Raw genomic sequence first — 26,758 nt, forward strand, 5'->3', positions numbered from 1 at the left:
TATATTTGGCCGCGCCTCACGGCACGTGGGATCAAACCCACGCCCCCTGCATTGGAAGTGCGGAGTCTTAACCACCAGACCACCGGGAAAGTCCCTTCAGTCTCTTAAAATTTTATTTTACTTTTTTCTCTTATCTCATTTCTGGACATACCAGCACAAGTTGAGTTGCTGTGGGCAGGGGGCAGTCTTGAAACCCAACTTCATCCAGACACATGATCCATAAACTCCTCTGGGATGGCAGAAAAAGAAGGAAAGGAGAGGTACTCCAGCATGAGGAGCAAGTAATAGTGTCACACAAAGGACTCCGGCTACCCGTGACCGCACCAGGGCCTGAGGTGTCCCGTGACCGAGTCAACTGAGAAGAGTCCAGGAGGTCTCAGCCCCGGCTACCACACTGAGGGGCAAATCCAGGCTTCCCCTAGTTCTGGGAAAAGCTCATGGCTGGATCCTCTTGCGGTACAGGTAGGCGTTGCTCACCTGGTTCATAATGACCAAGCTGGTAACGACAGGGCATAGCACAGCCAGGTACCAGACCCCACCAGTGACTGTGGCAGTGAACCAGAGTGAGCACATGCCCAACAAGAGGCTGGCACTACCCAGAAGGTAGCCCACCAACCCAGAAGTGGCATGGTACAGCTTGAGCTTGGCCAGGGGCCATCGAGGCAGCAATTTGGGGTAGAGCAGCCCCACCCCACCTGAGCACTGCAGCCCTGCCCACAGCACAGCTAGCAGCCCTGCCCGCCCATGCCACGTGGCCAGGTGGGCTTTGCCAAGCTGTTCCTTGTGAAGGATGACAAGGCCCAGGGCCAGCAGTGCACACAGCAGGGCTAGCAGCTGCAGAACCCAGTGGCAGCGTGCTCGGCCCTTCCGCGAGAGGGAGCGCAGCAGCGAACTCTCAGGAGAGAACACCAGCAGTGCTTCGGTCATCAGGAAAGAGAACTGGGGAGACAGGGATGGGACACTAAATGAGAGTGCTGCCCAGCAGAAGGGAAGAAAGCTTTAGATATAACCTAAGCTGCCAGCTAGTGTGGGCAGATTCCGCTTCATTCTCTCCCCACTAACGAGTATCTATTTGGTGGCACAAGAGTGGAGAATTCCATCTGGGACAGAACATCTGCTCTGAGTAACCAGCAGGAGGTACCTCTCCACACTGCTTCTAGCTGCTATTCTGAAATGTCATCTCTGCTGTGCTACCCAGCAAACACAAGGTTTGAGATGTGGCAGTTATAAATGATTCACAAGCTTTGTTTTTCTGACACAGGACTGGATACAATTTCTTGGCAAGAGTTGGCCACATGGGTGCACTGTTTCAGGAAAATTAGGTGCATCACTATAAATTAAGGTGAAAAGGGACACAGGTATACCCAAATGCATATTCTAAGCCTCCTGCCTGGAGGTGGACGAAGCCTCATTTTGTGCTTAGACAAACCCATTTGCCCTGCATCTCGAATACTCTAGTTCAAGCGTGGGATATAAACTATAGGCAGGAGTTGGAGCATACAGTGCATCTAACCCCACATCCCATTACTCCAAACAGATATTAAGTGTTCATTAACATTTAGAGGGCGCTAAGACCACCACCCATAGCTATGCTCCCTCCCATCCCTAAGAGCTGGACAGGCCCACTACTTACAGCCAGAGACATAAGCACAGGGTGCCAGGAGAAGAGACCTGGAATGAGAAGAGGAAGCCTCGTGAAGCTGAAGCAAGAAGAACCCAGCCACGCCAATCCCCACGGGCTGAGGAGTATGAGTAGCTCATCGCCCAAGGAGGTGCTGCCAAAATGCAAGCCCCTTCTTGCTGCAACAAACTGACCCCATACCTATCATCTCTTCCTGGACCCTCCCTGGATCAGAAGCCATGCTTTGCCACTCCTCTGGCAGTCCTCCCTCCTTCCCCCTGCACTTTGCAAGAGGCAGCTAAGTGGAGCACCAAGACAAGAGAAGCCAGGTACTCTATGGGACCTGGCCAAGCTGGCAGAGCCCCAACTCTCATCTATTCCACCCCACTTATTCCTCCAGCATAGCATGTCCCTCAGCCAACCAGGCCTTTCCCAGGAGTCAGATCCAAGGCTTACTATTGCCCCTGCTCCCCAGGAAAAGTGACACTTTCCTTCCCAAAAGTCAATTATGAATTCTACTTACTGGAGCCAGGCCTGGCAAGTACAGCCACAAAGATGGTGAAGCCCAGTGCCAGAATGTGGGCAGCAGCCCCAGATGCAGTGCGCAGAGCTCGGTATATGTGCGACTCGGTCTCCACAGAAAGGGCCATGGTCAACCAGGCCGGCTGTAGCCTGAAAGCATAGCAGAGTGAGCAAGGGTCTCTGGTGCCCGCTGTCCACTCCTTTCACTGGAGCAAGGGTTGCGGGGCAGGAATGCCACTCTCTTCCAAAAAGTTAAGGTAGGCAGGGACAGTACTAAGGCAGGCACCAGGAATAGTCGAGGACTGGTGGCCTGTCAGCGTGTACCCGCATCTGAATTGGCACTGATCACTGACTGGCCCACCTTCCAGGTAAGATAGGCAAGGCCGTGTAATAGACTACAAATCCCAGCGTGCACCACGCCGTCGCCGGGCGGGAGCGCCTGCTGGAAGGGCGTGAAGCGCTACGGGAATTGTAGTTCCCAGTTGCGTCGAAATTATGGCCTGAGTCCCTTTGCGCACAGCCTCCCCACTTGCCGCTGGCCTGCTTCCCCTACACGCTAGGGATTCGCCTGCCTCACCCGCAGCGCCGACCTGACGAGGTGGTTCCCTCCCGAGAAAGTGGGTTACTCGGGGCTCTGCCGCGCGCCCTGCCGCTCCGTCGCGGAGCCTCTTAACTTCCGGGTGCGACGCCTATCCATCCGGGACTTCCTGGGACAGTCCCCCGCAGCCACACGGCTGAGTCGCGCTGCACAGGCGCTGTTGAGAAGATGGCCTCACGGGTGTTCAGTGCGCAGGCGTGCTTGACCAGGCAGCCCAAACCTCCGGGCTGTTTCTGACAGGTGCTCCCAGGGACAGTGGCGCCAGCTACGGACCCCGGCCCCACTAGCGCCATGGGCAGTAGCTGCCGCATCGAATGCATATTCTTCAGCGAGTTCCACCCCACGCTGGGACCGAAGATCACCTATCAGGTGCCATCCGGGCTCGCGGGGCATGGGAGGCAAGGTAGAGGGACGCTCGGGGGAGTTCAGCCAGATGCCTGGAAGCGGTGGAACCCAGTGCCCCGTGCTGCACGCAGGCACGCCACCCCTTCATTCGCGGAAAATCGTGAACCAAGAGTATATTCAGACCCAGTCCCAGGCTCCCGGTGTGGCAAGGCAAACAAACATTCACATAGGCAGTGATTGTGGGAAATCGGGATGTGGGGGCCCAGGGGAGGTGCCAGGTTCTACGAGAGGTGTGAGTGGTGATCCACTAGTATCCCTGGATGCATCGGAATTTAGGTGAGGCAGGAGTGTGCCAGGTGGAGGGTACAGCGTATGCAAAAGCCAGGAGGTAGGTGAGAACATAATGTGTGTTTGGAAACACAAAAGAGTGGGCCTGGGTGGATGGGAGAGAGGAGAAACCCTGGAGAAGAGGGATTAGGTCTTGGGGCTCACCCTGTGTATTCCACCTAGTTATAAGGTCCACTAAGGGGATTCTTGGCACTCCCTTCCACAGGTCCCTGAGGACTTCATCTCCCGGGAGCTGTTTGACACCGTCCAGGTGTACATCATCACCAAGCCAGAGCTGCAGAATAAGCTCATCACTGTGTGAGGCCCTAGCTGGGGGGTTGGGAGGGTTCCCAGGAGGAGTGGAAAGACTTGGGGGTGAGAGGAGCCTGACTCTGTTCCCATCTGTTCCCCTCGTCCAGCACAGCCATGGAGAAGAAACTGATTGGCTGCCCCGTGTGCATCGAGCACAAGAAGTACAGCCGCAATGCCCTGCTCTTCAACCTAGGCTTCGTGTGTGATGCCCAGGCCAAGACTTGTGCCCTTGAGCCCATCGTCAAAAAGCTGGCTGGCTACCTGACCACACTGGAAGTATGCAACACGATGGGCTTGGGTGGATGGGCTTGGGTGGATGGGCAGGCAGAGTTAGGGAAGGTGTTCGCATGTCTCCAAAGCCCTCCAGACCCGGGAACCTTCCAGAGTAGGATGCCAGCCAAGGGTCCTGGGGTGTGCCCACCATGCTCTCCATGCTCCATCCAGCTAGAGAGCAGCTTCGTGTCCACGGAGGAGAGCAAACAGAAGTTGGTGCCCATCATGACCATCTTGCTGGAGGAGCTAAATGCCTCAGGCCGGTGCACTCTGCCCATCGGTATGGCCCAGCCTCTGTAAGGACAGCAGAGGGGTCAAGGAGGGATGGGGAAGTGTCAGGGGAAGGTGAGCCCAGTCAAGGACAAGACTCGTGAACAAATTGGTGGCCAGGAAATAGCCATGAGCTGAGCTGATGATGTCCAGGGCCCAGTGCGTGATGGGGCTGGAGAGGGGGAGGCCAGTAGAGCTCTCTAGCTCTGCTCCTTGGGCGTGTTCCTTCCCCTGTATGGACCTCAGTCTGTTGCTCCATAAAAGGGGAAGATGGCCCTACCCAGAGTCACCTGCCTGCCTCAAGGGTGGCTGGGAGGACTGGATGGTAATTGATGGCCTCTTGGAATAGATGGCACTGAGGATATGGGTGGGGTTCCCTGCAGATGAGTCTAACACCATCCACTTGAAGGTCATTGAGCAGCGGCCTGACCCTCCTGTGGCCCAGGAGTATGATGTGCCTGTCTTTACCAAAGACAAGGAGGATTTTTTCAACTCACAGTGGGACCTCACCACACAACAGGTATGCTAGCCCTCCCTGGCTATCATGACCTGCGGCTGGCCACAGCCCTGGCCTCATCCCACCCCTACTTACCCTGCTCTTCCCTGCCCAGATCCTGCCCTACATTGATGGTTTCCGCCACGTCCAGAAGATCTCAGCCGAGGCAGACGTGGAGCTCAACCTAGTGCGCATCGCCATCCAGAACCTGCTGTGAGTGGGGAACAGTGACACTCAGGACAGGGTCGCCAGTCAGGAAGAGCCCAGGGGCCCTGAGTGTGGGAGCTGGGAAGGCATGGCCCTCAGAAGCTGAGCACAGCTATCTCCCCCAGGTACTACGGCGTTGTGACACTGGTGTCCATCCTCCAGGTAGGTGTGTCTGGGGTCTGATTAAATGGAGAATGGATCATGTGGCTGAGCCCAATTGGGGCTGTGTCAGACTTCCAAGCCCCTCACTCAGGCCCCTGTGCCTCCTGCTACCCTCCAGTACTCCAATGTGTACTGCCCGACGCCCAAGGTCCAGGACCTAGTAGATGACAAGTCCCTGCAGGAGGCGTGTCTATCCTACGTGACCAAGCAAGGTATTAGCAGGCTCTGGGGGAGGCCATCTCAGGGAGGGCAGGGCCACCTGGAGAGCTGATCCCTGATGCCTACAGGGCACAAGAGGGCCAGTCTCCGGGATGTGTTCCAGCTGTACTGCAGCCTGAGCCCTGGCACTACTGTGAGAGATCTCATTGGCCGCCACCCCCAACAGCTGCAGCACGTTGATGAACGGTCAGAGGGGGATCCCCTGGGGCATGGAAGGTTTGCCTGAGGGCAGGTACACTCTCTGTGTCTCTCCCGAGCCCTGGGTCAGAGAGAAAGCAGGAGATTCCTGATGAGCAGAATCATGTGGCACTGCTACTCCAGGAAGGCTTCCTGGAGGTGATGGGTTTGAAGTCCAGTCTGGTCACTGAAACAAAACTGGAGGGGAGACTGGCCTGGCTAGAAGGAGGCCTGGCCAGAGCATCACCCCTTTCTTCCTCAACCCTCACCCCAGGAAGCTGATCCAGTTCGGGCTTATGAAGAACCTCATCCGGCGACTACAGAAGTATCCCGTGCGGGTGTCTCGGGAGGAGCGGAGCCACCCTGCCAGGCTTTACACAGGCTGCCACAGTTACGATGAGATCTGCTGCAAGACAGGTAGAGGCAGGCAGGACCACTGAGGTGGGGTCAAGGCAGGGTGGCCAGGCCAAGGCTTCTGACCTCACCTCCACCACACCACCCAGGCATGAGCTACCAAGAGCTGGATGAACGGCTGGAAAATGACCCCAACATCATCATCTGCTGGAAGTGAGGCTGGTGGGGGCTGGACCAGGCACACAGCTATGGCTATTCTCTCCTCCTAAGCCCTGCCTGGTGCATGAGGACTAGACCTACAAACTAGTCCATTACTGTCTCAAAGTTAACCCTCATTTCTATAAATAAAGTCATCCATTTCAACCTGCCTTTATTGAATACTGCCTCTGAGTCAGCCACCAGAGAGAACTCGCAGTGAAAGAAATAGCCATGGTCTGACGCCCTGGAGCACCATCTGGTGGCCAGAACCAACAATGGGCATGTAAAAGTGCCTGCTAATTATAAACTGAAATAAATAGCCAGAAAGAATCAATGGGGAAGCTGAGATGAAAAGTGAGTTGGGATGGGAGCTGAGGCTGCTCTGCATCAGATTCTCAAGGAAGGCCTAGCTGAACTGACTTAAATTGAACTCTGAAGGAGGAAGAGTATTCCAGACAGAGGTAACAGGCGCAAAAGCCCTGAAGCAAAAGCCACTTTAGGATGTATGAGGAAGCCAAGGGAAGCCCGTGGGGCTGGAACATATTGTAGAAGACAAGGGGGAGGGGGGAAGAAATGAAGTCCCGAGGTAGGAGAGGGGACAAGAGCCTGATTCTGCAGAGTTGCTGGTAAGCTGCTTTGGACATAGTATTTTGAGGGCCAGAGGCAGCCAGATTCACACTCATGTGAGGAAGTAATGTCTCCTATACACCTTTAAAAGACTCCTGGTGGGAATTCCCTGGCAGTCCAATGGTTAGGACTTAGGGCTCTCACTGCCGAGGGCCGAGGTTCAATCCCTGGTCGGGGAGCTAATATCCTACATGCCACGTGGCGTGGCCAAAAAAAAAAAAAAAGACTCCTGGCTACTCAGGAAGGTCAAGGGTGGAAATGGGTCCAGTAAAAAGACCACAGTAGTTACCTCATGAGAGGTGATGGCAGCCTGGCCTAGGATGGAGAGAAGCTGTGAGCCCTGCGCAGTATTTCGGGTGTAGAGCCAACAAGGTGGAGCTGCGCGCGAGGAATACTGGAGCGAGGAGGCCACGGAGAGGAGCATCCGTGTGGGCGGAGAGGGAGCAGCTACAGGGAGAGCTGGTGGGGGGCGGGCCGACTTGACGTCCATCCGAGGAGGAAGCTAGAACGCAAGAGTCTGTAACTCAGGGAGACCCGTGAGCCGCAGCCAGTTGTGAGGGAGAAAGCTCCAGGAATCTAAGGAGGGTTGCTACCCGTAGCCTGGCAAGCAGGCAGACGCTGGCGTGACGGGACCCAGCGCGGGCCGCCAGCAGGGGCGGGACCCAGGCCGCAGTGCGCAGGCGTTGAGCTAACCGTTTCCATGGCGGCGAGGACTCACGCTCCGCAACCGCTTTACAACTGTAGGGCCCCAGACTTCGGGCCCGCAGGAGACCGTGGTCCCCAAGCGTGTCAGCATCCACATCTCAGCGCAGGCCGCTGCTCGCGGTCAGCCGAACCCCACCTTCCCGCTTCCTGTCCCTTGAGCCGACATGGGCGACCTGGAGTTGCTGCTGCCGGGGGAGGCTGACGTGCTAGTGCGGGGACTGCGCAGCTTCCAGCTGCGCGAGATGGGCTCCGGAGGGTGAGACAGCTGGATCCGGGGTCAGGTGGAGTCATGGGGTCAGAGTCCTTGAGTGGAGGAGTGTGGGCCTGACATTGGGGGGAGGGGTTGCCCGGCGTGGAGGGGCCCCTCGGTGGGGAGGTAAAGCTCTCCGAGACAGGGTTATATGGTCCTGAGCCACCTTGGACCCCGGTTAGGCTTCAGTAGGACCCAGCCCCCACACCCACTCCTACTGCACACATGTGCACCCACATGCACACACACCCTGTCTGGGCAGGTGGAACCAGCAGCACGAGAATCTCGAGAAGCTGAACATGCAGGCTATCCTTGATGCCACGGCCAGCCAGGGCGAGCCCATCCAGGAGCTGCTGGTCACCCATGGGAAGGTAGGTTGGAGTCACAGGCAGGCTTCCTGTCTTCTCACCACCCCCCATCCCCACCAGTCTACCCCTCAGGAACACCCTGGGTGCCTGCACTTCCCTCTGGCTGGCACCCCTGTCCTCCCCAAAGGAAAAGGAAAAGTGTGTTACACATTTGATTTTGCAGCCCTATGGGACAGGACCCTGGCATGCCAGGTGGGGTGTAGGATGTGAGTTGATTAGGGAGATAATCCTGGATCCTAGAACAGCCTAGGCTGTAGGGGGAGGGCCCAAGTTCTAAAGGCATTACTGAATAGACTGTCGGGCTAGAGGGGGGCACCCACTAAAGTGGGGTGGGACTTTGGCATAGAAGAAGGCAACCTTCCCAACATGAGAGAGAGGGAGTTAGAAACCAGGGATTGGCTTAACTGGAATGTGAGCCAGGAGGTGGCACCAGTAGATGACCTGAAATATCACTTGACAGAAAGATTCCTCTGCAAGGAAAAGGTGGAGCGCCCTACTGGGGTGTGAGGTAGGAATAGGGCACTGTGAAGGGCCCTGAATAAGAGTGAGGCCAAGGGCTTCCCTGGTGGCGCAGTGGTTGAGAGTCCGCCTGCCGATGCAGGGGACACGGGTTCGTGCCCCGGTTTGGGAAGATCCCACATGCCGCGGAGCGGCTAGGCCCGTGAGCCATGGCCGCTGAGCCTGCGCGTCCGGAGCCTGTGCTCCGCAATGGGAGAGGCCACAACAGTGAAAGGCCCGCGAGCCGCAAAAAAAACAAACAAACAAAAAAAAAGAGTGAAAGGACAGGGACGAGAGAGGGAATGAGCAGGAGGGCTGGCCTGAGAGGTACACTTGAATGGGGGAGGACCTGACAAGGGCTCAGGTGCAGGGGGAGCATGGCAGCCTGGGGACAAGGCAAGGGCCAGTAATAGGAAGCCTGGGGAATGCCCCCACAGAGATGTCGGAGGCAGCTGGAAATGAAGGTCTAAGGTGCAGGAGAGAGATCGGGAAGGAATTCATGGAGCAGAGGAGAGTCTGGAGCCCAGGGGAGTTTGAGGAGGGCTGGGCTGGGCTGAGCCAGAGATGGGAGGGTTGCCAGGCTAAGTAGGCCCACCTCATCCCTGTCCTTCCCCTCCCAAAGATCCCGACGCTGGTGGTGGAGCTGATTGCAGTGGAGATGTGGAAGCAGAAGGTGTTCCCTGTGCTGTGCAGGCTGGAAGACTTCAAGCCCCCAAACACTTTTCCCATTTACATGGTGGTGAGCCATCGGTTCATACCCCTTCCCACCCCTTCAGAGGGCCCTGGACTAGAGAGAGTAGCTGGTAGCCCCTATCCCTCTCTCAGCAGCCCAGGGCCCTGTCCTCCTCTTTATCTGACAGTTACACCATGAGGCCTCCATCATCAACCTCCTGGAGACAGTATTCTTCCACAAGGTGAGGCACCAGCCCTGCCCATTGGCTAGCCTAGGCCGGGGTCTGGCAGCAAGGGGGGTTGTGTCTGTTTGGGAAGGGCATCAGAGGCAGAATGTTTCCCCTCCACCTGCCCCTCAGGAGGTGTGTGAGTCAGCAGAGGACACCATCTTGGACCTGGTGGACTACTGCCACCGCAAACTGACTCTGTTGGTCGCCCAGAGTGGCCATGGTGGCCCCCCTGAGGAGGAGGAGTCCCAGTATGGCACCCCCATGCAGGTGGGCTGAGGTTTCCGGGGGTTGGCAAGGGCTAGACCCAGGCTCCCCTAGCTTGAACACCATGTGCCCCACCCCAGGAGCTGCAGAAGCAGGCAGAGCTGATGGAATTTGAGATCGCACTAAAGGCCCTCTCAGTGCTGCGCTACATCACAGACTGTATGGACAGGTGGGCTGTCCTGCTAAGCTGGGGCCTGCAGTGGAGGGCTGGTAGCCTGGGCCTGTAGCCTCAGCTCACCTCTCCATCCACGTCCCTAGCCTTTCCCTGAGCACCTTGAGCCGCATGCTCAGCACCCACAATCTGCCCTGTCTCCTGGTGGAACTGCTGGAGCACAGCCCCTGGAGCCGGCAGGAAGGCGGTAAGGTCCTCCTCCACCTGCCTAAGCCCCAGTTCACTGCTTCCAGGACATCCTCCAGGATTGATGGGGTGGGCAGCTTGCACACAGGCAGAAAACTTTGCCCCCTTGACCACAGAGAATACCAGGATGCCTCACCCAAAGTGGGCCTAGACCTGGACTCTGCAGCAGGCAGGGCCTGTGTGTCTACCACTGAGGACTCACCCTGCTCTGAAGTGAGCAGCGCCCCAGCATGGGCACATTCTGTGCCCAGACAGTGGTCAGTCCCTAGCCCGCACAGCTGGCTCACTCACAAAGCATGCAACGCCTGCACACAGTATGCTGGTTCCTCTCCCCAGGCAAGCTGCAGCAATTTGAGAGCGGCCGTTGGCAGACAGTGTCCCCCTCGGAGCAGCAAAAGCTGAGCAAGTTGGATGGGCAGGTGTGGATCGCCCTGTACAATCTGCTGCTAAGCCCTGAGGCCCGGGCCCGCTACTGCCTCACAAGCTTTGCCAAAGGACAGCTACTCAAGGTAGGGAACTCCTCCCACACCAGTCACCATCGCCCCAGCACTGCCCCATGCCTCCCTTGATGTTTATTTTTGCCCACTCACCTCAGCCCCAGCCCTCTCTCCACACCTTGGGCCTCAGGTGACACAGCAGCTAGTAGGACATGGGTCCCACTGGCACCCTCAGCTCAGCCCAGCTCAAGCCCTCTTTGTTCCTCGACCCTCTGACCAGCACCGCTTCACACTGGCCTCCCCTGGACACTCTTGCAGCTTCGGGCCTTCCTCACAGACACACTGCTCGACCAGCTGCCCAACCTGGCAGACCTGCAGGGTTTCCTGGCCCACCTGGCCTTGACCGAAGCCCAGCCCCCTAAGAAGGACCTGGTGTTGGAACAGGTAGGCACTAGGTAGTTAGTTGTTCAGGACCACTGCCCACTTTACCAGCTCCTCCCTGCCACTCTCCACTTCTCTTCCCCAGATCCCAGAAATCTGGGAGCGGCTAGAGCGAGAGAACAGAGGCAAGTGGCAGGCTATTGCCAAGCATCAGCTGCGGCATGTATTCAGCCCCTCGGAGCAGGAACTGAGGCTGCAGGCACGAAGGTGAGGCCTGCTGAGCTGGCAGAAAGGGTAGAAGGGAGGCAGAAGACATGGATGTGGGTAGGGCTGCTCCCGTCCACCCACCCACCAGGTCCAGCCAAGTCCTCCTGACCCTTTTCCCAGGTGGGCGGAGACCTACAGACTGGACGTGCTAGAGGCAGTGGCTCCAGAGCAGCCCCGCTGTGCCTACTGCAATGCAGAGGCCTCCAAGCGCTGCTCACGATGCCAGAATGAGTGGTATTGCAGCAGGTGAGGGTATCCTAGGACCTTGGACCCCTGAGTCCCACTGCCATACCTCTCATAGCACGGCATCCTCACCGGCCCATTTGCCTGCAGGGAGTGCCAAGTCAAGCACTGGGAGAAGCACGGAAAGGCTTGTGTCCCGGCAGCCCAGGGTGACAGAGCCAAGTGAAGGCTGCAGCTGCTGAGGGCCGAGCACCCATGCCATACAACCCCGTGCCCCTGAACCTCTGGATCTCAGTCCGGCCTCTGCAAGCGCCCCAGCCTCCCAGGTGGTGAGGATAGCAGACGGGAAGAGCTGCTGACCCATCTCCCCCAGCAAAGCGCTCGCCACTTCCTGCTCCATCCGGCGGGTAGGCTTAGGGTGCAGCCTCAGCAAGCTGGGGCAGGAGGCCTGGGCCGGGGGCAAGGATCGGATGTGAGGACCCTCTTCCTCCAGTACAGTAAAGCTAGCTTCCAGAAACACGCCTGTTTCCGCGTGGCCCTTTGAGGTCGTCGTGGTTGTTAGGGGGAGGGGAATTGCTCGCTAGATGAAGGGAGGATAGGAAACGGAGGGCGGGGACTCCGCGAGAGCAGCCCCTCGCTGAGCCCGCCGCCCCACTCCGCCTGCGGGCCGACACAGCCCGGGCGCCCAGGTTTCCATTGCGCCTCTCTCCTCCGCTCTCCCGCCGCTCTGCCTGAATCCCGGGGGCGGCACCGCATCGGGGCCCGCCCCGCTGCCCCGCCCGCCCCGCGCTCGCTTGAGCCCAGAGCCGGTGGGACTCCTGGCCCGACAGGGCCATGTCCGCTGAGCCTGAGCTCATTGAGCTGCGGGACCTGGCACCCGCGCGGTGCGCCGCCCCGGGCCGCACCCGGCTTGAGCGTGCCAACGCGCTGCGCATCGCGCCGGGCACAGCGCGCAACGCCGCAAGGCAGCTGGTCCCAGGCCGCGGCCACCGCTTCCAGCCCGCGGGGCCCACTACGCACACATGGTGCGACCTCTGTGGCGACTTCATCTGGGGCGTCGTGCGCAAGGGCCTGCAGTGCGCACGTGAGTAGCGGCCCTGTGCGCTGGCGGGAGACAAACGGGTGGCCAAGGGGCAGCACCGTCGCTGAGGGCCGTTGGGACGGAGGGGGTTGGCGGGTTCAGTTCCCACGGACAAGGTCCGTTACCTTTACCCCATAGCATAAGAGAGTGCGGGCCGATGGTTTATAACCTTGCCAAGCTCCACCTGTGTCTGGGACATAGGCAGAGGCTGTTGCCTGTGAATAACAAGGTGCTGCTTTCAATTTTAAAGGGTGCCTTGGCCCTTCTTGAGAAAGGCATTGTGCCTACCAGTCTCTGAGTTCATATTCCCACACCCGTCCCTTCCCAAAGATTCACTCGCCAAGTCCTGCTGCAGAATCCTTGCCGTGAAGGGAATTTACTCACCTATGGGAGAAGGCCTGGAAAAAGTCAGAACCTTGGGTGGGCCCGCTGCAAGCAGGAGTTTTGAGTATTTAGCAGATACCTATTGCAAGTTCAGTCAACCAGGTGCTAAAACATGAAACACAGCCACACACTAGCTGGTGCTTCTGCCCTCCCAGGAATCACCAGCAAGCAGAGGTTGCTCTACCACTGGCTATATACCAGCTAGAATCACTTGGAATGCTTTTACAGCCCTCCAATGCTTGGACCCTACCACAGACCTGCTAATTCAATCACTGGGAGTGTACCAGCAATTTTTAAAAACAGATCCTTCTAATGTGCAGCCTGGGTTGAGAATCACTGCTCTGGCCCATTTAGGAACTTAAGGAAGGTGTCCCAAGCCTGTGTGTGCCTGGAGACCCTCTCATCTAGTACAGGAGTTTGTCCTTTATTCAGCTGGGAGGAGCACGGGAGTTGTGACAGAACACAAAGCATGAACAAGGGCTCGGATACAGCAGTGTTCCCAAGGAGAAATAAAGTGGCCATGGAAATGAAAAACAGGACAATTTGGGTGTGTGTCAGAGGCAGAAACAAGAGCGGAATCAAGGATGAGTTGAGGTGGTTTGGTTTTGTTTTGCCTCAACTGGGAGAATGGTAGCGACTTTTGGTGAGCTGAGGAACACTGGCAAGGGTAAGAGTGAGGAAAAGTGAAGAATTAAAAGGGGTAGGAAAGTGAGTTAAATTCTGGGCATGTTGGGTTGAAATGTTTATTAGACATCCAAATGAAGATAGTGACACATAGGATTTGATCTCAGTGGGGAGGTCAGTGATGGAAGCCTTGGATCTGGGGTAGGTCAGCGTACACAGAGAAGGGAAGCGATCAGAACTGAGCCTCGGACACTCCACCATTAGATCTAGAAGTTGAAACAGAACTAAAGGAGCTGAGCAGGAGCTGCAGGGGGGTGGGAGGAAAACCGGGGTAATGGGGGCCCCCGGGAGCAAGCATCAGACGATGCTGAGGAGGTGAAGACGGAGACAGGACCGCCGGATTCGGCGGTGCGCAGGAGTTTCCTGGAGGGAGGGGCAAGCCTGACCGGGATGGGTAGAGGGTGAAGGCGAGGAATTAAGAGTGTTTGTAGACCAGTGTTGGTAAGTTTTTGGTGTGAGGGGAGTAGAAACAAATGACAACTAGAGGGGGGCCACTGGGTTAAAAGTATTTAATTTTTTCCCTTCAAGTAAGTGGGCGGAGGGAGGGACGCTGATGAGGAAGGGGGAAGTTCTGCCCTAGGCTCTAGAAATGCAACTGTTGAGCAGGCCTGGATCCCTAACCGCCTGAGGCCTTCCCGCCAGTTTCAAGACGCCGGGGGACCAACTCTAAGATCTGCGTAGCAGTGGGCGGTAACGGGGCCTGAAAAAAGGCCGATCATGCAGAACACCGCGAGCAACGGCCTTCACCCCGGGGCTTCGCTTCTGCCCTCGGGACGCTTCTCCGAGCTGGTGCTGGGGTTCCTCCGCCTCACGGCCAGCCCTCTCTGCAGATTGCAAGTTCACCTGCCACTACCGTTGCCGCGCGCTCGTCTGCCTAGACTGCTGCGGACCCCGGGACCTGGGCTGGGAACCGGCGCTGGAGCGGGACACGAATGTGGTGAGCGCGGGACCGGGGAGCTTACAGGCAAGGCAGGTATGCGCTGACGAGCGGGCCACACTGCAGGCGTTCCCTAGGGCCGCCTGGCGCTACGCGCAATGAACGTTCTGATAGCCGACTTCCTGGCGGCAGAGAGTAGCTAATTCTGCGCGCGGGCTCGAAGGGGTGCCGGTGGTGCTGACTCGGCCCTTACCGCCCGGAGCCACCGAGGCTCTGAGCTAGCACAATTTCCGCACTTTCCCACAGCCGCATCCGGTCTTGAGGCCCCGCTGGTGCACATGCGCACACATTCCAACTAGTTTCCTGTGGGAGGTGGGGCCTGCGAGGCGGAGCTGAGCTGAGCTGCCAGAGCGATGAGATCATTCCTGGAGGCGAGGCGCGTGTGGCCCCGCCCTTCGACATTCGTCCTCCAACGAGATGAGAGCTAGATACGCGCTGTCTACGTTTCAGTGTTAACGGTTGCGGCGCGGACACTGGTTCCGGCGCACGCGCACACGCGCCTGGGGCGGTGGTGGGAGGCTACGGGCGCACTGGAACCGGCGGGCGCGGCGATGGGCGAGGCGGACGCGGGGACTCCCTCTTTCGAGATGACCTGGAGTAGCACGACAAGCAGTGGTTACTGCAGCCAGGAGGACTCGGACTCAGAGCTCGAGCAGTACTTCACAGCGCGTACCTCACTGGCGCGCAGGCCGCGCCGGGATCAGGTGGGGGCCGGGGGTTGCGGGAAGCGGGCTGGGGGCGGTCGCTGGGACCCCGCTCCTCCCCAGTAAGTTGCCTGGTCGAGAACTTGTGGGCAGCCCTTGGGTCGAGTTGCCTGCCGTGAGCGTGGGCCAGCCCTCGGAACCGTGTGTTGGGCTTTCAGCGCGTCGGTACTGAGAGCTGAGGCCTTGCTGTTTCTGTCACAGACCGGTTGAACCAGGGGAAGCAGCTAAGTGGCATGGGGTAGACCAGGGACAGGCATTATCCACCGATTACTAAGGCTGACTGCGCAGTCTAGACTAACACCTCTATTTCCGCGTGCGGGCGCTCCCACCCCCTCTCTGGGGGACCAGGAGGAAGTGGAGGGGGAGGAGTCCTCGCCGGGAATTGAGAAGGGTGCTTAGGAGAGAGGCAAGGGAAGGTCCAGGCCCCTCCGTTTGCACTCCTGGATGGAGGCAGCGTGGTCCCCATCTCTTGCCGGTCCTGGCCTGTCACCAGCTACTGGACTGTGGAAGATTCTGAGCCTCCCCTCCTCTGCAGTGGACCAGGAGTGCTCGCTTGGGCAGCATATATAGTAAAGTTAGAGCGGACCTGGAGAAAGGGGATCTGGGAATGGAAGGGAAGGAAGCCTTGTTCTGGACTGTAAGCATCCAGGAGCACTTTATCCACAAGAGGTGGAGAAGGCTAGATTGTAAAATGCCCTGAGAGGGGTCAAGAGAGATAGGGGTTACTAATCCAGGACTATAAATTGCAGTGCTGGAGCAGCTGTGCCTCTCGGAGTCTCCCAGGTGTCCCCATCATCAGAGACCTCTGTGATGTGTGTCATGAGTGTGGCCGCCAGGCTCAGATCACTGTTCCGGAGATGGTACACCTCAGAAGAGCACCCTGGTCAGGGCATCGGGAAAGAGAGATGGGGACCATGAAGTAAAGTTCAGTATACCTGGCAGCAGTGGGGCAGAACTCCTTACATGAGTCAAGAAAAGGGAGTTGTGGATAACTCTTTAGGGGAAAATTCTATACCTGGAAAGCTGAGCCCAGAGTTTGGGTACAAGGTTTGAGTGTGGATCCCTGGGACTGTCCGTGTGTCACTCAGGCCTGAGCCATCTTCCATTGTGGAAAGGTGAGAAAACCACAAGACACTAACCAATTGAAAAGGAGGCTGGGGCATCCCAAGTTGTATGTAAAATAAAACCATCAGTCACTATGGACAGTGGCAGAGTAGAAGGTGGGTGGCTATAGTGTCGCAGAAGGGGAATTCCATGGTATCCCTCTGGGACAGCTGTTGGAATCCTCCTCTAGCAGTCAGCTTCGGAAAATGGAAAAAGATACTCTTCCTCCTCTAGAATCCTGGGAGGACAGTGCAGTACCTCCAGTCCAAGTCCCTTGTTTTATGAATAAAGATACTGAGGGAGGTTCACCTGGAGAAGGGAAGGGGCTGGAACTGAGGTCACTGCATCCCAGCTCAGGGCTCCTGGATAACCCAGGAAGGGAAGAGGAAGGACCCAGGCTAGAGCTCAGAGCCATCACAAGGAAGGGGAATGAGTTAGTGCCATCTCTTTGATCACCCTGTTGTGTAAGTAGAATTCTCTTCCTTTTTGCCCTGGCACTAGTCTGCTCAGCTTTCCTCCTGCCCCTAGCACCCCTTCCATCCTGACACTCCTTCCCACTGGGGTACTTCTTCCTGTCTCAGGCCCTCTCCTTGGGCCTGAACAAACACATCCACCCTTTATTCCCAACCTCCAGCCCTTATTTTACCTCCCAGATCCCTTGTTTTCCAGGGTCCAGACCATTTGTTCTTACTAGTCCTACAGGGTTTCCCACTGTCTCCAACAAGGTTTCTGCTAGAGTTTTTTTGTTTTCTTTTGTTTTCAATATTTACTTGTTTATTTATTTGGTTGCTCCAGGTCTTGGTTGTGGCACGCAGGATCTCCGTTGCAGCATGCGGGATCTTTTAGTTGCAGCATGCAGGATCTAGTTCCCTGACCAGGGATGGAACTTGAGCCCCCTGCATTGGGAACGTGGGGTCTTAACCACTGGACCACCAGGGAAGTCCCTAGAGTTTTCACTTCTCAATGCTCTTTTCCATCTAGGAGACTTTTGGAAACTTGGGGAAGCAAATAGGGTGCAGTTCCCACCCCTCCCCCAGTCTCAGTCCTCAGTGCCATGTACTTGCTGGCCACTGAACAGCAGCAGGTTCTAGATAAAGAGCATACTGCTAAAAGGCTGTGGACTCTACCCTGCCCCCTCATCTGTCCTTCCTGTTGTCCCCTTGAGATGGTTTAAGCTTAGGGCGCTCCAAGGCAGTAGTCAGGAAGAAGCCTGGCTGTCCTGGGCTCAGAGCTGAGCACAAGGTTAAGCTTATTCTGCAGGAGACCCTCTGATGGGAGCTCCCCTGGGACAAGGCATTGGTCAGTGATGATCTCAGCTGTGTCTGTGACACTCTCATTCCTACTAGGGCCTATCTGACGTCAACAGGAGGTAAGGGTGATGCAATGGGACCAAGGGAGTTTGGCAGAAGCCCTGGCCCATACTCCACCCTTCAGACAAGAATCCAGTCCCTGGAGGAACAGAGGAAGGGCTGAGTGGTAAAGCTAACACCTTTGGGCTAAACCTCTAGACAGCAGAGAGGAGGTACATAAGCCTCCCTGTTTGGCAGTTGTGGGACAGGCTTTACCAGGAGGCTGCCCATGCCAACTTCTGGCAGATTGGAGCCTGGCCTGAAGCTGCCTTTTGTGCAGATTGGGTCAAGATCAAATGGCATGTCATAGTGGATTCCTCACTATGTCTGAGACATGCAGGGCTGGCCCAAGTCCCCCACCAAGGAGGTTAAGGTTGTAGATGTTGCCCTTCTCCTCCTGCCCACTGGTGGCTGGGCTCCTGGTGTGTACCATTTCCCATACCTCTCACCCTGCAGTGGGCCATGGCCAGGGCAGACTGGCAAAGTGGACTGTCTTCTCCAGGGTACACCCTGACCCCATCCAACTAGGGTGCTGGGATCAAGCTGTTCCTTTTCAGAGTCCCCAGTCTTTTCCTGGCTCCTAGCCTTGTGTTTTTCGTTGCCTTGGTTTTAAGGTATCCTTAGGGCCTCACCCAGTGCTGAGGAGGCTCCAGGCAGGTGGCAGAGAAGCCAAATGATTCTGCCTTGGCTGTCTCCATCCATAGCATGCAGAACCAAGGGCAGTGATGGGTTCTTCTCATCAGGCCTCAAACTTTGTTGTCAGTTTCCAAAGGCTTCCCACAGGCCATTTTTCAGAGTGGTCCACCCAGGGCTTACCTCCTTGCCCGTGACATGCATTGCAGAGGAATGGGTTTCATAAGGATCCTATGTCCATGCTTGCCCATCTTTCAGGATGAGCCCGTGGAGTGGGAGACACCTGACCTTTCTCAGGCTGAGATTGAGCAGAAGATCAAGGAGTACAATGGCCAGATCAACAGCAACTTGTTCATGAGCCTGGTGAGTTGACAGCCTGTTTTGGAGAGAGACAGGAACCCAACTGTTTGCCTGATGCCCAAAGGGTCACAGCTGAGGTATTCTTGGGTAGACCCTAGCAGTGATTTATTCACACCCAGCCTAGCCCCAAGTGGACTGGTAGTGCCCAAGTCTGTTCCATCTCATCTGGCATCTAGTCATGGTTTGGTTTCTCCTCTTTAGAACAAGGATGGCTCCTACACAGGCTTCATCAAGGTTCAACTGAAGCTGGTGCGCCCTGTCTCAGTTCCCGCCAGCAAGAAGCCACCCTCCTTGCAGGATGCCCGGCGGGGCCCAGGGCGGGGTACAGCTGTGAAACGCCGCACCTCCTTCTACCTGCCCAAGGATGCTGTCAAGCACCTGCATGTCTTGTCACGCACACGGGCACGCGAGGTCATCGAGGCTCTGCTGCGCAAGTTCTTGGTGGTGGATGACCCCCGCAAGTTTGCACTTTTTGAGCGGGCTGAGCGCCATGGCCAAGGTGGGCTTCCCACCCCACCCCACCATGTGTGAGGGTATATATGCATGTGCCTGTGCACGTAGGAGCTGAGGGGGCTGGGTCTGCCTCTAATCAAACACTCCCTTCCCCCTGCCTGGCTCTCAGTGTACCTCCGGAAGCTGTCAGATGATGAGCAGCCCCTACGGCTACGGCTCCTTGCAGGGCCCAGTGAGAAGGCCCTAAGCTTTGTCCTGAAGGAGAATGACTCTGGGGAGGTGAACGTGAGTAACAGCCCTCCTTAGTTTCTTGGTTGTGACTGGGCAGGACTGGTGGGTTGCAGGCTTGAAAGAGGAATAGGGCTGCAGACAAGCCCTGCAAAGCCTCTCCAGGAATACATGAGCCTTATAGCTAAAGTGAAGGCTTCCAGGAAACTCATGCCAAGGTCTAGGGCTTGTCCCAAGAAGCCAGGAAGAACTGTCTTGGCGCACTGCTCTTTCCTATTGTGGAAAGTCCTCAGGAGATGCAGGAGTCCATCTGATGGCATTCTGATCTCAGGCCAGGTCAAAGCCACACAGATGGGCACGGGACAACATGCAGGCACCCGCTTCAGGCATTAGAACCTTTTACCTGGAAGCTGTACAGCTCCAAGGTAGTGCATCTGCAGAGTGAGATCAAACTCAGAGAGAGTGGGCATGACCTGTTCAAAAGTAACTAGGGAATGTTTGGTTTGGTTGCCTGTCCACGAGGTGACTGCCCTACTTTGTGGGGCCCATCTTCTATATGGATTGTTGTTGGGAATCCTAACACAGACCATTCAGGCAAGAACCTGACATTAGAAAGCCCCATCCTAGTTGTGTGATCGGGATGCACTGGTGTTCTTTGGGGAGAGCCTGCTGGTTTGGCAGTGGCCTGCTGTAGCCTGTGTCTCCCTTCTCCCCCTACAGTGGGATGCTTTCAGCATGCCTGAGCTACACAACTTCCTACGCATCCTGCAGCGGGAGGAAGAGGAACATCTCCGCCAGATCCTGCAGAAGTACTCGTATTGCCGCCAGAAGATCCAGGAAGCCCTGCATGCCTGCCCCCTGGGGTGACCTCTCGTACCCCTGGGTGGAAGGAGGAGAGTAGGCAGCGCCAAGGGCGTGCCGTGTGAGTGTGCAAAGGGCCATGTGGCCCGAGGAATGAGTGTGCATGGAGGCCCTCTCTTGCTGGGGGAATGAGCCCAGAGAACAGCGAAGGAGCTGGCCCCCTGTGTCCACCAGTGGGTGTAGCAGAGCATGGCTCTACATCCTTCTGCCCTTTGTGTACTGGGTCATGGTGGGCCAGGGTTGCCCTGGGAAGCTGCTCCAAGCTTGCAGCAGGGGTAGAGGAGACAGAAGTCTCCTTAATTTGTGTCTCAGATATGAGAATCTTGGAGACCCTACAAACAGAATAGGGTCATGTTTGCAGGGATGAGGGCCCTCACCTATGGTGAAAGGTTGTGTGTTTCGGGTCTTGGATGGGGTCTCAGGACAGTCCTATCAGAACCGAGGGTGGGTGTTTAAGGTAAGACAGGCATCAAGAAAGAGTCTAGGGTTCCCTCTACAGCACCCTCTGGCTCCTCACACACCCTGGGGTCAGGGAGTGCTGGCTCATGGTGCAACAACAGTGCCTCTGCCTCCTCCAAGGAGGATGTCCCTGTGCCAGGGTCTGTGTGAGTGTGGGCACTGTCCCAGGTCTGTGCCTTGTTTGCCAGTCAAAGCCAGGGTCTTTCCCTTGGGTATTTTTGATGATGTGTGCGAATGTATGTAATATTTTGTGGCCTCAGTTGAATGCCTCCTGTGGGGGAAGGGGTGGGGGTGACAGTCATCAGGGCCTGGGGTCTGAGAGAATTGGCTAAATAAAGATTTAAGAATTCTCCTGCTTTTGGATTCTTTATTATGGGCCCTCATCTGCAGTTGCCCCTCATGCCAGTGGCTGCCGAGGTTGATGGACAGGCTCAGAGCACCTTTTCAAGTGGGACCATGGGACAAATTTGTGAAGGATGTGGTGTATGGATATGTACTGAGTCATCACTCAAACCCCGGGGCTCAGGTCGTGGTGGGGGAAAGAACATCGGCTGCAGCCAGAGCTTAGGGAAACCACACACTCCAAGCTGTGGAAGGCGCTTCACCAAATATTGAGATAACTACTGTGGATCAGACACTGCTCATGGCACCGAAGGTACAGATATGTTAACTCTTGCCTTCATGAAGCATGGCTTCTGGTGGATCTGGAAAGAATTCTGAATTTGAAGTTCTTCAGCCCTGAATGTAGATATACAACTACATTAAGGCAATTCCTTAATTTTCCTTAGGTTCAGTTTCTTTGCCACGTGCCACAGTGGGGATCGTAAAAACGGTGTGGGGATAGAATGAGGGCAGACGGGCACTGCCCAAACTAGCCTAGGGTCAGGCCCTAAAGTGCTGCTTTGGTTGGGTAGGCTCGCTGAGCCTGACCTCTGGGGGTCGGGGACTTCGGAGCCGCAGTACATGCCGAAGAAACCAGGTGGAGGACACAGCCACCGCTTTGCAGACTGTGAGCTGCCCCAGCTGGAGAGGGCGTGGCCTGCTGGGACCTGACGTCTCGCAGTGCATGCTGGGATACCTAGCATCTGAGGGCAGCTATTAGCCCAGCCCCGCGGACCGACGAGAGAAGCAGCCAATCAGAGGCAGGAGCATACGCAGTGTTCGGAAGCGGAAGTGAGGTTTCCGTGGAGACAGCGGAGCCTGCGGAAGGCGGCGGCGGCGGCACCTGCGAGCGGAGGCCTAGGCGGGGCATGGCGGCGCGGACGGTCCTGTGAGAGCGAAGCTGCCGCGGGGCCCGCCATGCGCCGGCGGCCCTGACATGGGCGCCAGCGGCTCCAAAGCTCGGGGCCTGTGGCCCTTCGCCTCGGCGGCGGGGGGCGGCGGCCCGGAGGCGGCTGTCGCTGAGCAAGCTTTGGTGCGACCGCGAGGCCGAGTCGTGCCCCCCTTCGTATTCACGCGCCGCGGGTAAGGGCGTGGGGTTCCGACCCCGGGAGGACAGACGGGCGGCTGGGTGCCCCGCGTCATGGGGCGCTCCCGCCGCTGTACCCCCTACACCCGAGTCAGGACGGTTCCCATATTTCAGGCTCCCAGAGGAACAAGGGGTGGGGAAAGCCGAGCAGTCGGTTCCTGGCGGCCTGGCTGCTCTGAAGGTCTCCCGAGGAGAAGAGTGGGCCTGAGGCTTGTCCCTGGGCAGGCCCTCCTCACGGTGAAGCTAAGATAGGGCCTCCCTGAGACTTCAGAACCTCTTCCTTTCATCCCATCCATCCCAGCCTGCAAGCTGAAGGCTCCTATCCTCCCTCACCTCCAGTTCTCTCTCGGGGAGAATGACCCTCTGTTTTGTTTGTTTACGTTCCCCACAGTGGTGGGGTTGGACCTCTCTGGGTAGTGGCCGGGAAAGCAGGACTGGCCCCCAGCGTTGGGGATGGGGCCTGGGGAAAAAGACCCTCACCCAGGTATGTTTCCCAGATCTGGAGCACTGACCTCCCCCCTCCCCCAAGCGGCCCAGACAGGAGCATTCGATTGGCCTCGCTGTGAAGGGCCCTGGGGAGTGACACTCAGGTGATGCTGGAGATTTGGCTGTAGATACTAGGGGGACCCCAACAGTGGCAGTTTGGCTGCATCAACCACCTGGATGGGGGAGGATGCAGGCTTTTTCCCTTTAGGCTCCCTCCTAGCTCAGGCATCTGCTATCTCAGGCTTTGGCCCTGGGCCAGCAGTGTCTTCTGGAGTGAGACCAACATGCCCAGGCCACCATCCTGCTCACTCTAGAAGCCCTGGGTGAAGGCAAGGGCCTGATGGAACGGCTACTCTTGCTGAACAAACCAGTGATTTTTTGGTATGGCCTCTCTTCTCATAATCTGACAGAGTAGCACTGGCCACCACCCCACTCCCCACTTCCTTTTGGTATACCCCAGATACTAAGCAAGGGATTCTCCAGGCATACTAATCTCCCTTCCTCCCACCAAGGTTGTTCCTCCCCATTTGGGGGAGGGCATACTTCCCTGTGGTCTGTGGCATTTGCCATGACTAGGTTGGGGCTCCAGCCCAGCCCGTTCCCCTCTCCCTCTGCACAGCTCCATGTTCTATGACGAGGATGGGGATCTGGCTCACGAGTTCTATGAGGAGACAATCGTCACCAAGAACGGGCAGAAGCGGGCCAAGCTGAGGCGGGTACATAAGAACCTGATTCCTCAGGTGAGGGGCTGGGCAGTGGTCATAGAGCCTATGTTGATTGTGTGGAGGTAGACCCAGATGGGGTCTGCTCTTATGGTGGGGGCTCTTGGGGGAGGAGCTGGGAGGAACAGGAAGGCTTCCTGGAGTAGGGGCCCTGAGCTGGCCCTCACTAGCCTCTGTTTCCATGGCAGGGCATCGTGAAGCTGGATCCCCCCCGCATCCACGTGGATTTCCCTGTGATCCTCTATGAGGTGTGAGCCTGGGGGGTGGCAGGCATAAACACCCACTGCCCCAGCAAGAAACCCCCAGGCTCAAGGTGTGGCTTCCACTGAGGAACCTAGGCTGGGGCCACAACCGTGAATAAACTCCACTGGCCCGGAACCTTCAACTGTGAGCAGGGCAGTCCTACAATGCTGGTTGGGTGTTGGTTTGTATGTGGACAAGAGGTGGCTGGTGGCTGGCAAGGGCTGATGGCGGAGTTACCAGTCCACCTTTCCCAGCAATCCCTACAAGGAGCATGGCAGGGCATATGCTGTTCAGGAATGCCTGGTTCCTGTGCCCTTGCCTGGCCTGCATTCTTCCAAGCTTGCCTAGGGCCCAGCCCTGCTGGAGGCTACAGCACTTTACAAGTAAGGTCTGCCTTTTTCCAGCCCCAGGGCTGTGGGAGCTGTACACAAGTGGGAACTTCCTTTCCCTCACTTCCTTCACCCTCTCGTTGGAGCATTTCAGCCGTTTGCTACCTCGATTCCTCCTGTGTTGGACAGAAGCTGGGGGCAGAACAAGCCTGATTCTTCCTGCCTACCTGCCCATCTGTTCCCACCCCCAGATGGATGGACAGTTTGCTGGCTGTTAATAGGTGTGGGAGGTTTCTCCCTCTACCCCGGGCTGGGCTGATCCCTCCCCACTGCAACTAGTTGTTGACCCCTACCCCAACTGAGAGGGCATAGGATGGGGATCAGGAAGGGCTCTGGATGCCTGTGCCTATGGGGTGTTGCCACATCCCACCTACTGTGTCTAATCCCCCTTGCCCTTACACATCCACCACCCTGTGATAAGGAACAGCACCCTGTGGCTGGTGCCAGTAGCTCTGAGGAGCCCACCACCCATTCCCCTACAGTATACCCATCCCTTCAGGATCAGTAAGAGAAAAGTACTGGAGCCCTGGGTAGGGACAGAAAGGAGAGAACAATCATAAAGGAATACTTAAAATGTGAAAGCTTGTAAATAGTCTAGTCCATGATGTTGGGGCAGAGTCTGATTTCTACATAAAAATGACTTTTTTTTTTTTAATTCCTTACTGTGCAAACTCTGTTCTTCAAGCGTGTGAGAAATGGCTTGGGGAGGGTAGCCCTCAATCTAGGAAGGCTGTTGTGTTATTTGTTCAATAAAATTATTTGTAGACCCTGCATACAAGAATGACATCTCTGAGGCTTGATACCCAGTATCTAGACCACCACCTGGGCATAGTAGGTGGGCCTGGGTGGGGGACTCTTGTTGCCCACATCTCCAGCGAGGCCCAGAGTGAGCATGAGCCTAGCCTGTGGCCATTCCAGCTACAATCAGCAGGTGGCAGTGTATTCACACAGACCTCATTGCAGACCCCCTCAGGATGGAGAGCCATTCATACTTGTGTATTGTGTTCAATAAGCGGGGACCCCTGGAATTGGAAGGCCCTGGAGTACCTCAGTAGGGATTGGCCCCATCTGCCTGACCTGAGGTGAGAGTGTGACCACACATAAGTCTGGAACAGTTGTCCTGCCCCCAGCTGTGCCAGCTGACGCCACATGAGGTCACAGCCTGAGCCCCATGGACCTCCAAGGCCCAGCCTTAGGTGGACAGCAGCCAAGTGGGTACCACTGCCCTTGACCTACTGCGAGGCTCTGCAGCCCAAACCTACTTGCACTACCAGGAGAGTAGGCTTGGGGCTTCTGTTCCAGCAGGTAAAGCTCAGCTACCCAATACTTCCTCTGGTCCTTTCTGCCCTGTCTTCTCACCTGCAGTCTGCTCCCTGTGGACATTTGGCCTACACTTCTCAGGTCCTGCTATGAGGCTGGTTCTCTACTAGGCCTAGCCCTTGGCCATCAGCCCATCTCCCAGTAAGGGAGGAGGGAGTTCAAGGACACAGGCTGCTGGGTCTGGGAAGTTGGCCTACCTGTCTTTTGGAGGTTTAAACTTGTCAAGTGTGAAGCAGGATCACCCTCTGCAGCCTGGACTTGTAGTTTTTCTTTGGGCACCTTCCCGTTTCCCCAGTAAGATGCCAGGCATAAGGCCCTATCGTCGTCCTCCACTGTCCCTCCCACTGACTGCCCCAAGGCCAGGGTTCTGCCATGCTGGGTGGCAGCCCATCACCACTGTCCCAGTGTGGGGGAACTCCCTGTGCTGGGCCTGCCCTAGCTGACCCCAAAGCTGGAAACAATGGGGGTCATGGCTGTGCTTCCCCACTCCCTCCTACTGGGCTGTGCTCACTTCCTTCCTTCCTGAGGAAGTGTCCCTGCCCTGGGACAGTCTGGTCTGGCCTTTGTTTCCCCAGGGGCCCCCAGCCTTGGAGCTTTTAAGGCCTGTGTCCCTTGTGGAGCCAGCACTGTGGTCCAGGAACACCACCCTCACATGCCATGTCCTGGACTCCTTGGTCATCAGGGTAGACTCCAGGATATGTTCCCATCTCCCCCAGTCCCCCAGTCTTACACAGCCTCTGTTAGGAGAGAGGGCCTGGGCATGAAGGAGGTGGGCTGGTAGGGTTGGGGGGTGGGTAGGCTCAGGGTGATTTGAGGGTGTGCAGATTTGTACCTCTGGAGGGGTCTGCTGGGACCTGCTGCAGCCCTCCTGGGAGCTAGCCATGTTATGGGCACCCCCTTCCCACAGGAATACACCCCTTTCCTCACCCATGTGGTAAGGAGCCCCTTACTCTGCAGCATCTTAGTGAAATCCACCCAGGAACATCCTCTGGCAGGAGAGCACCCTGCAGAACCCTCCCAGGCCCTGCCCCTCCCCCCAACAGTCACCCACATCAACACATTGTCCACTCTGTCACACTTGGGATGCTTCCGCTCTCAGTGGAAAAAAATTGACTCAGCTCCTGTAAGTTCCCCCAACACCCCCACCCCAGGGCTGGTTCTCTTCTTCACCACCTGCTTTGGGGGATCATCTGCCAAACATCCCCCAAGTAGTTTGACTCCCCAAAACGCCACCACCAGGGCCTCTCCACTCACAAGCTGCTGGATTTGAGGATGGGCCTCAACCTTAAGGGCAGGTTGGGGAGAAAAGCTTTCAGTGTTAAGGAAGCTGCCAGCATGGGGGAGGCTGGCACCTGAACCAGGTTCCCCAGCCTTCCTGTCACCTGGTGCAGTTTGCTGGGCCAGGGCCTACTCAGGGGAAGGGTGGGGCGGGCAGCCAGCCTGCCGGGCACGCCGAAGGGAAACGGTCAAGGCGGTCCCCTCCCCCGCGCATGTTCCTGGCCCTTTCCTCTCTGAGGGGCAGCAGGAAGTGAGGAGAAAGGGCCGGGGCGGGAGGCGGGAGCGGGTGGGAGG

General features: G+C 57.0%; 5 protein-coding genes across 9 annotated transcripts; 4 read left to right on the plus strand and 1 right to left on the minus strand.

Annotated features, from left to right (window-relative positions):
* Positions 1-97: 97 nt before the first annotated feature.
* On the minus strand, positions 98-2,889 carry CYB561D2 (cytochrome b561 family member D2). 2 transcript variants are annotated; one of them, XM_030867267.3, is made up of 4 exons: positions 2,734-2,889; positions 2,145-2,293; positions 1,634-1,671; positions 98-939 (listed from the first exon to the last, which is right to left on the minus strand). In XM_030867267.3, the coding sequence occupies exons 2-4, from the start codon at positions 2,269-2,271 to the stop codon at positions 436-438; spliced, it is 669 nt and encodes a 222-aa protein (XP_030723127.1). In that variant the 5' UTR covers positions 2,272-2,293; positions 2,734-2,889; the 3' UTR covers positions 98-435. The 2 variants fall into 2 exon arrangements, with proteins under 2 accessions (XP_030723127.1, XP_030723126.1); XM_030867266.3 differs by having other exon boundaries at positions 2,721-2,887.
* On the plus strand, positions 2,848-6,251 carry NPRL2 (NPR2 like, GATOR1 complex subunit). 2 transcript variants are annotated; one of them, XM_030867259.3, is made up of 11 exons: positions 2,848-3,144; positions 3,640-3,731; positions 3,833-4,001; positions 4,170-4,278; positions 4,652-4,788; positions 4,880-4,977; positions 5,097-5,133; positions 5,252-5,345; positions 5,421-5,538; positions 5,804-5,946; positions 6,033-6,251. In XM_030867259.3, the coding sequence occupies exons 1-11, from the start codon at positions 3,133-3,135 to the stop codon at positions 6,098-6,100; spliced, it is 1,077 nt and encodes a 358-aa protein (XP_030723119.1). In that variant the 5' UTR covers positions 2,848-3,132; the 3' UTR covers positions 6,101-6,251. The 2 variants fall into 2 exon arrangements, with proteins under 2 accessions (XP_030723119.1, XP_030723118.1); XM_030867258.3 differs by having other exon boundaries at positions 2,854-3,110.
* A 1,190-nt stretch (positions 6,252-7,441) lies between these two features.
* Positions 7,442-11,852, plus strand: ZMYND10 (zinc finger MYND-type containing 10). Its single transcript, XM_030867253.3, has 12 exons — positions 7,442-7,669; positions 7,926-8,034; positions 9,152-9,268; positions 9,390-9,443; positions 9,561-9,698; positions 9,776-9,864; positions 9,954-10,054; positions 10,390-10,562; positions 10,809-10,934; positions 11,017-11,138; positions 11,259-11,384; positions 11,472-11,852. The coding sequence occupies exons 1-12, from the start codon at positions 7,578-7,580 to the stop codon at positions 11,545-11,547; spliced, it is 1,323 nt and encodes a 440-aa protein (XP_030723113.1). The 5' UTR covers positions 7,442-7,577; the 3' UTR covers positions 11,548-11,852.
* Positions 11,853-12,016: 164 nt separating this feature from the next.
* RASSF1 (Ras association domain family member 1) lies at positions 12,017-20,846 on the plus strand. 3 transcript variants are annotated; one of them, XM_060307297.1, is made up of 6 exons: positions 12,017-12,405; positions 14,301-14,443; positions 18,456-18,560; positions 18,759-19,056; positions 19,180-19,295; positions 19,959-20,846. In XM_060307297.1, the coding sequence occupies exons 1-6, from the start codon at positions 12,156-12,158 to the stop codon at positions 20,103-20,105; spliced, it is 1,059 nt and encodes a 352-aa protein (XP_060163280.1). In that variant the 5' UTR covers positions 12,017-12,155; the 3' UTR covers positions 20,106-20,846. The 3 variants fall into 3 exon arrangements, with proteins under 3 accessions (XP_060163280.1, XP_030723121.1, XP_030723123.1); XM_030867261.2 differs by having other exon boundaries at positions 14,301-14,407; XM_030867263.3 differs by lacking the exons at positions 12,017-12,405; positions 14,301-14,443 and adding an exon at positions 14,477-15,111.
* An 886-nt stretch (positions 20,847-21,732) lies between these two features.
* Positions 21,733-24,637, plus strand: TUSC2 (tumor suppressor 2, mitochondrial calcium regulator). The gene is made up of 3 exons (XM_030867269.2): positions 21,733-22,022; positions 23,132-23,252; positions 23,423-24,637. The coding sequence occupies exons 1-3, from the start codon at positions 21,877-21,879 to the stop codon at positions 23,486-23,488; spliced, it is 333 nt and encodes a 110-aa protein (XP_030723129.1). The 5' UTR covers positions 21,733-21,876; the 3' UTR covers positions 23,489-24,637.
* The last annotated feature ends 2,121 nt before the right edge of the window (positions 24,638-26,758 follow it).

The sequence above is a fragment of the Globicephala melas genome, chromosome 11, assembly GCF_963455315.2.
Source record: "Globicephala melas chromosome 11, mGloMel1.2, whole genome shotgun sequence".
Lineage (NCBI taxonomy): Eukaryota > Metazoa > Chordata > Mammalia > Artiodactyla > Delphinidae > Globicephala > Globicephala melas.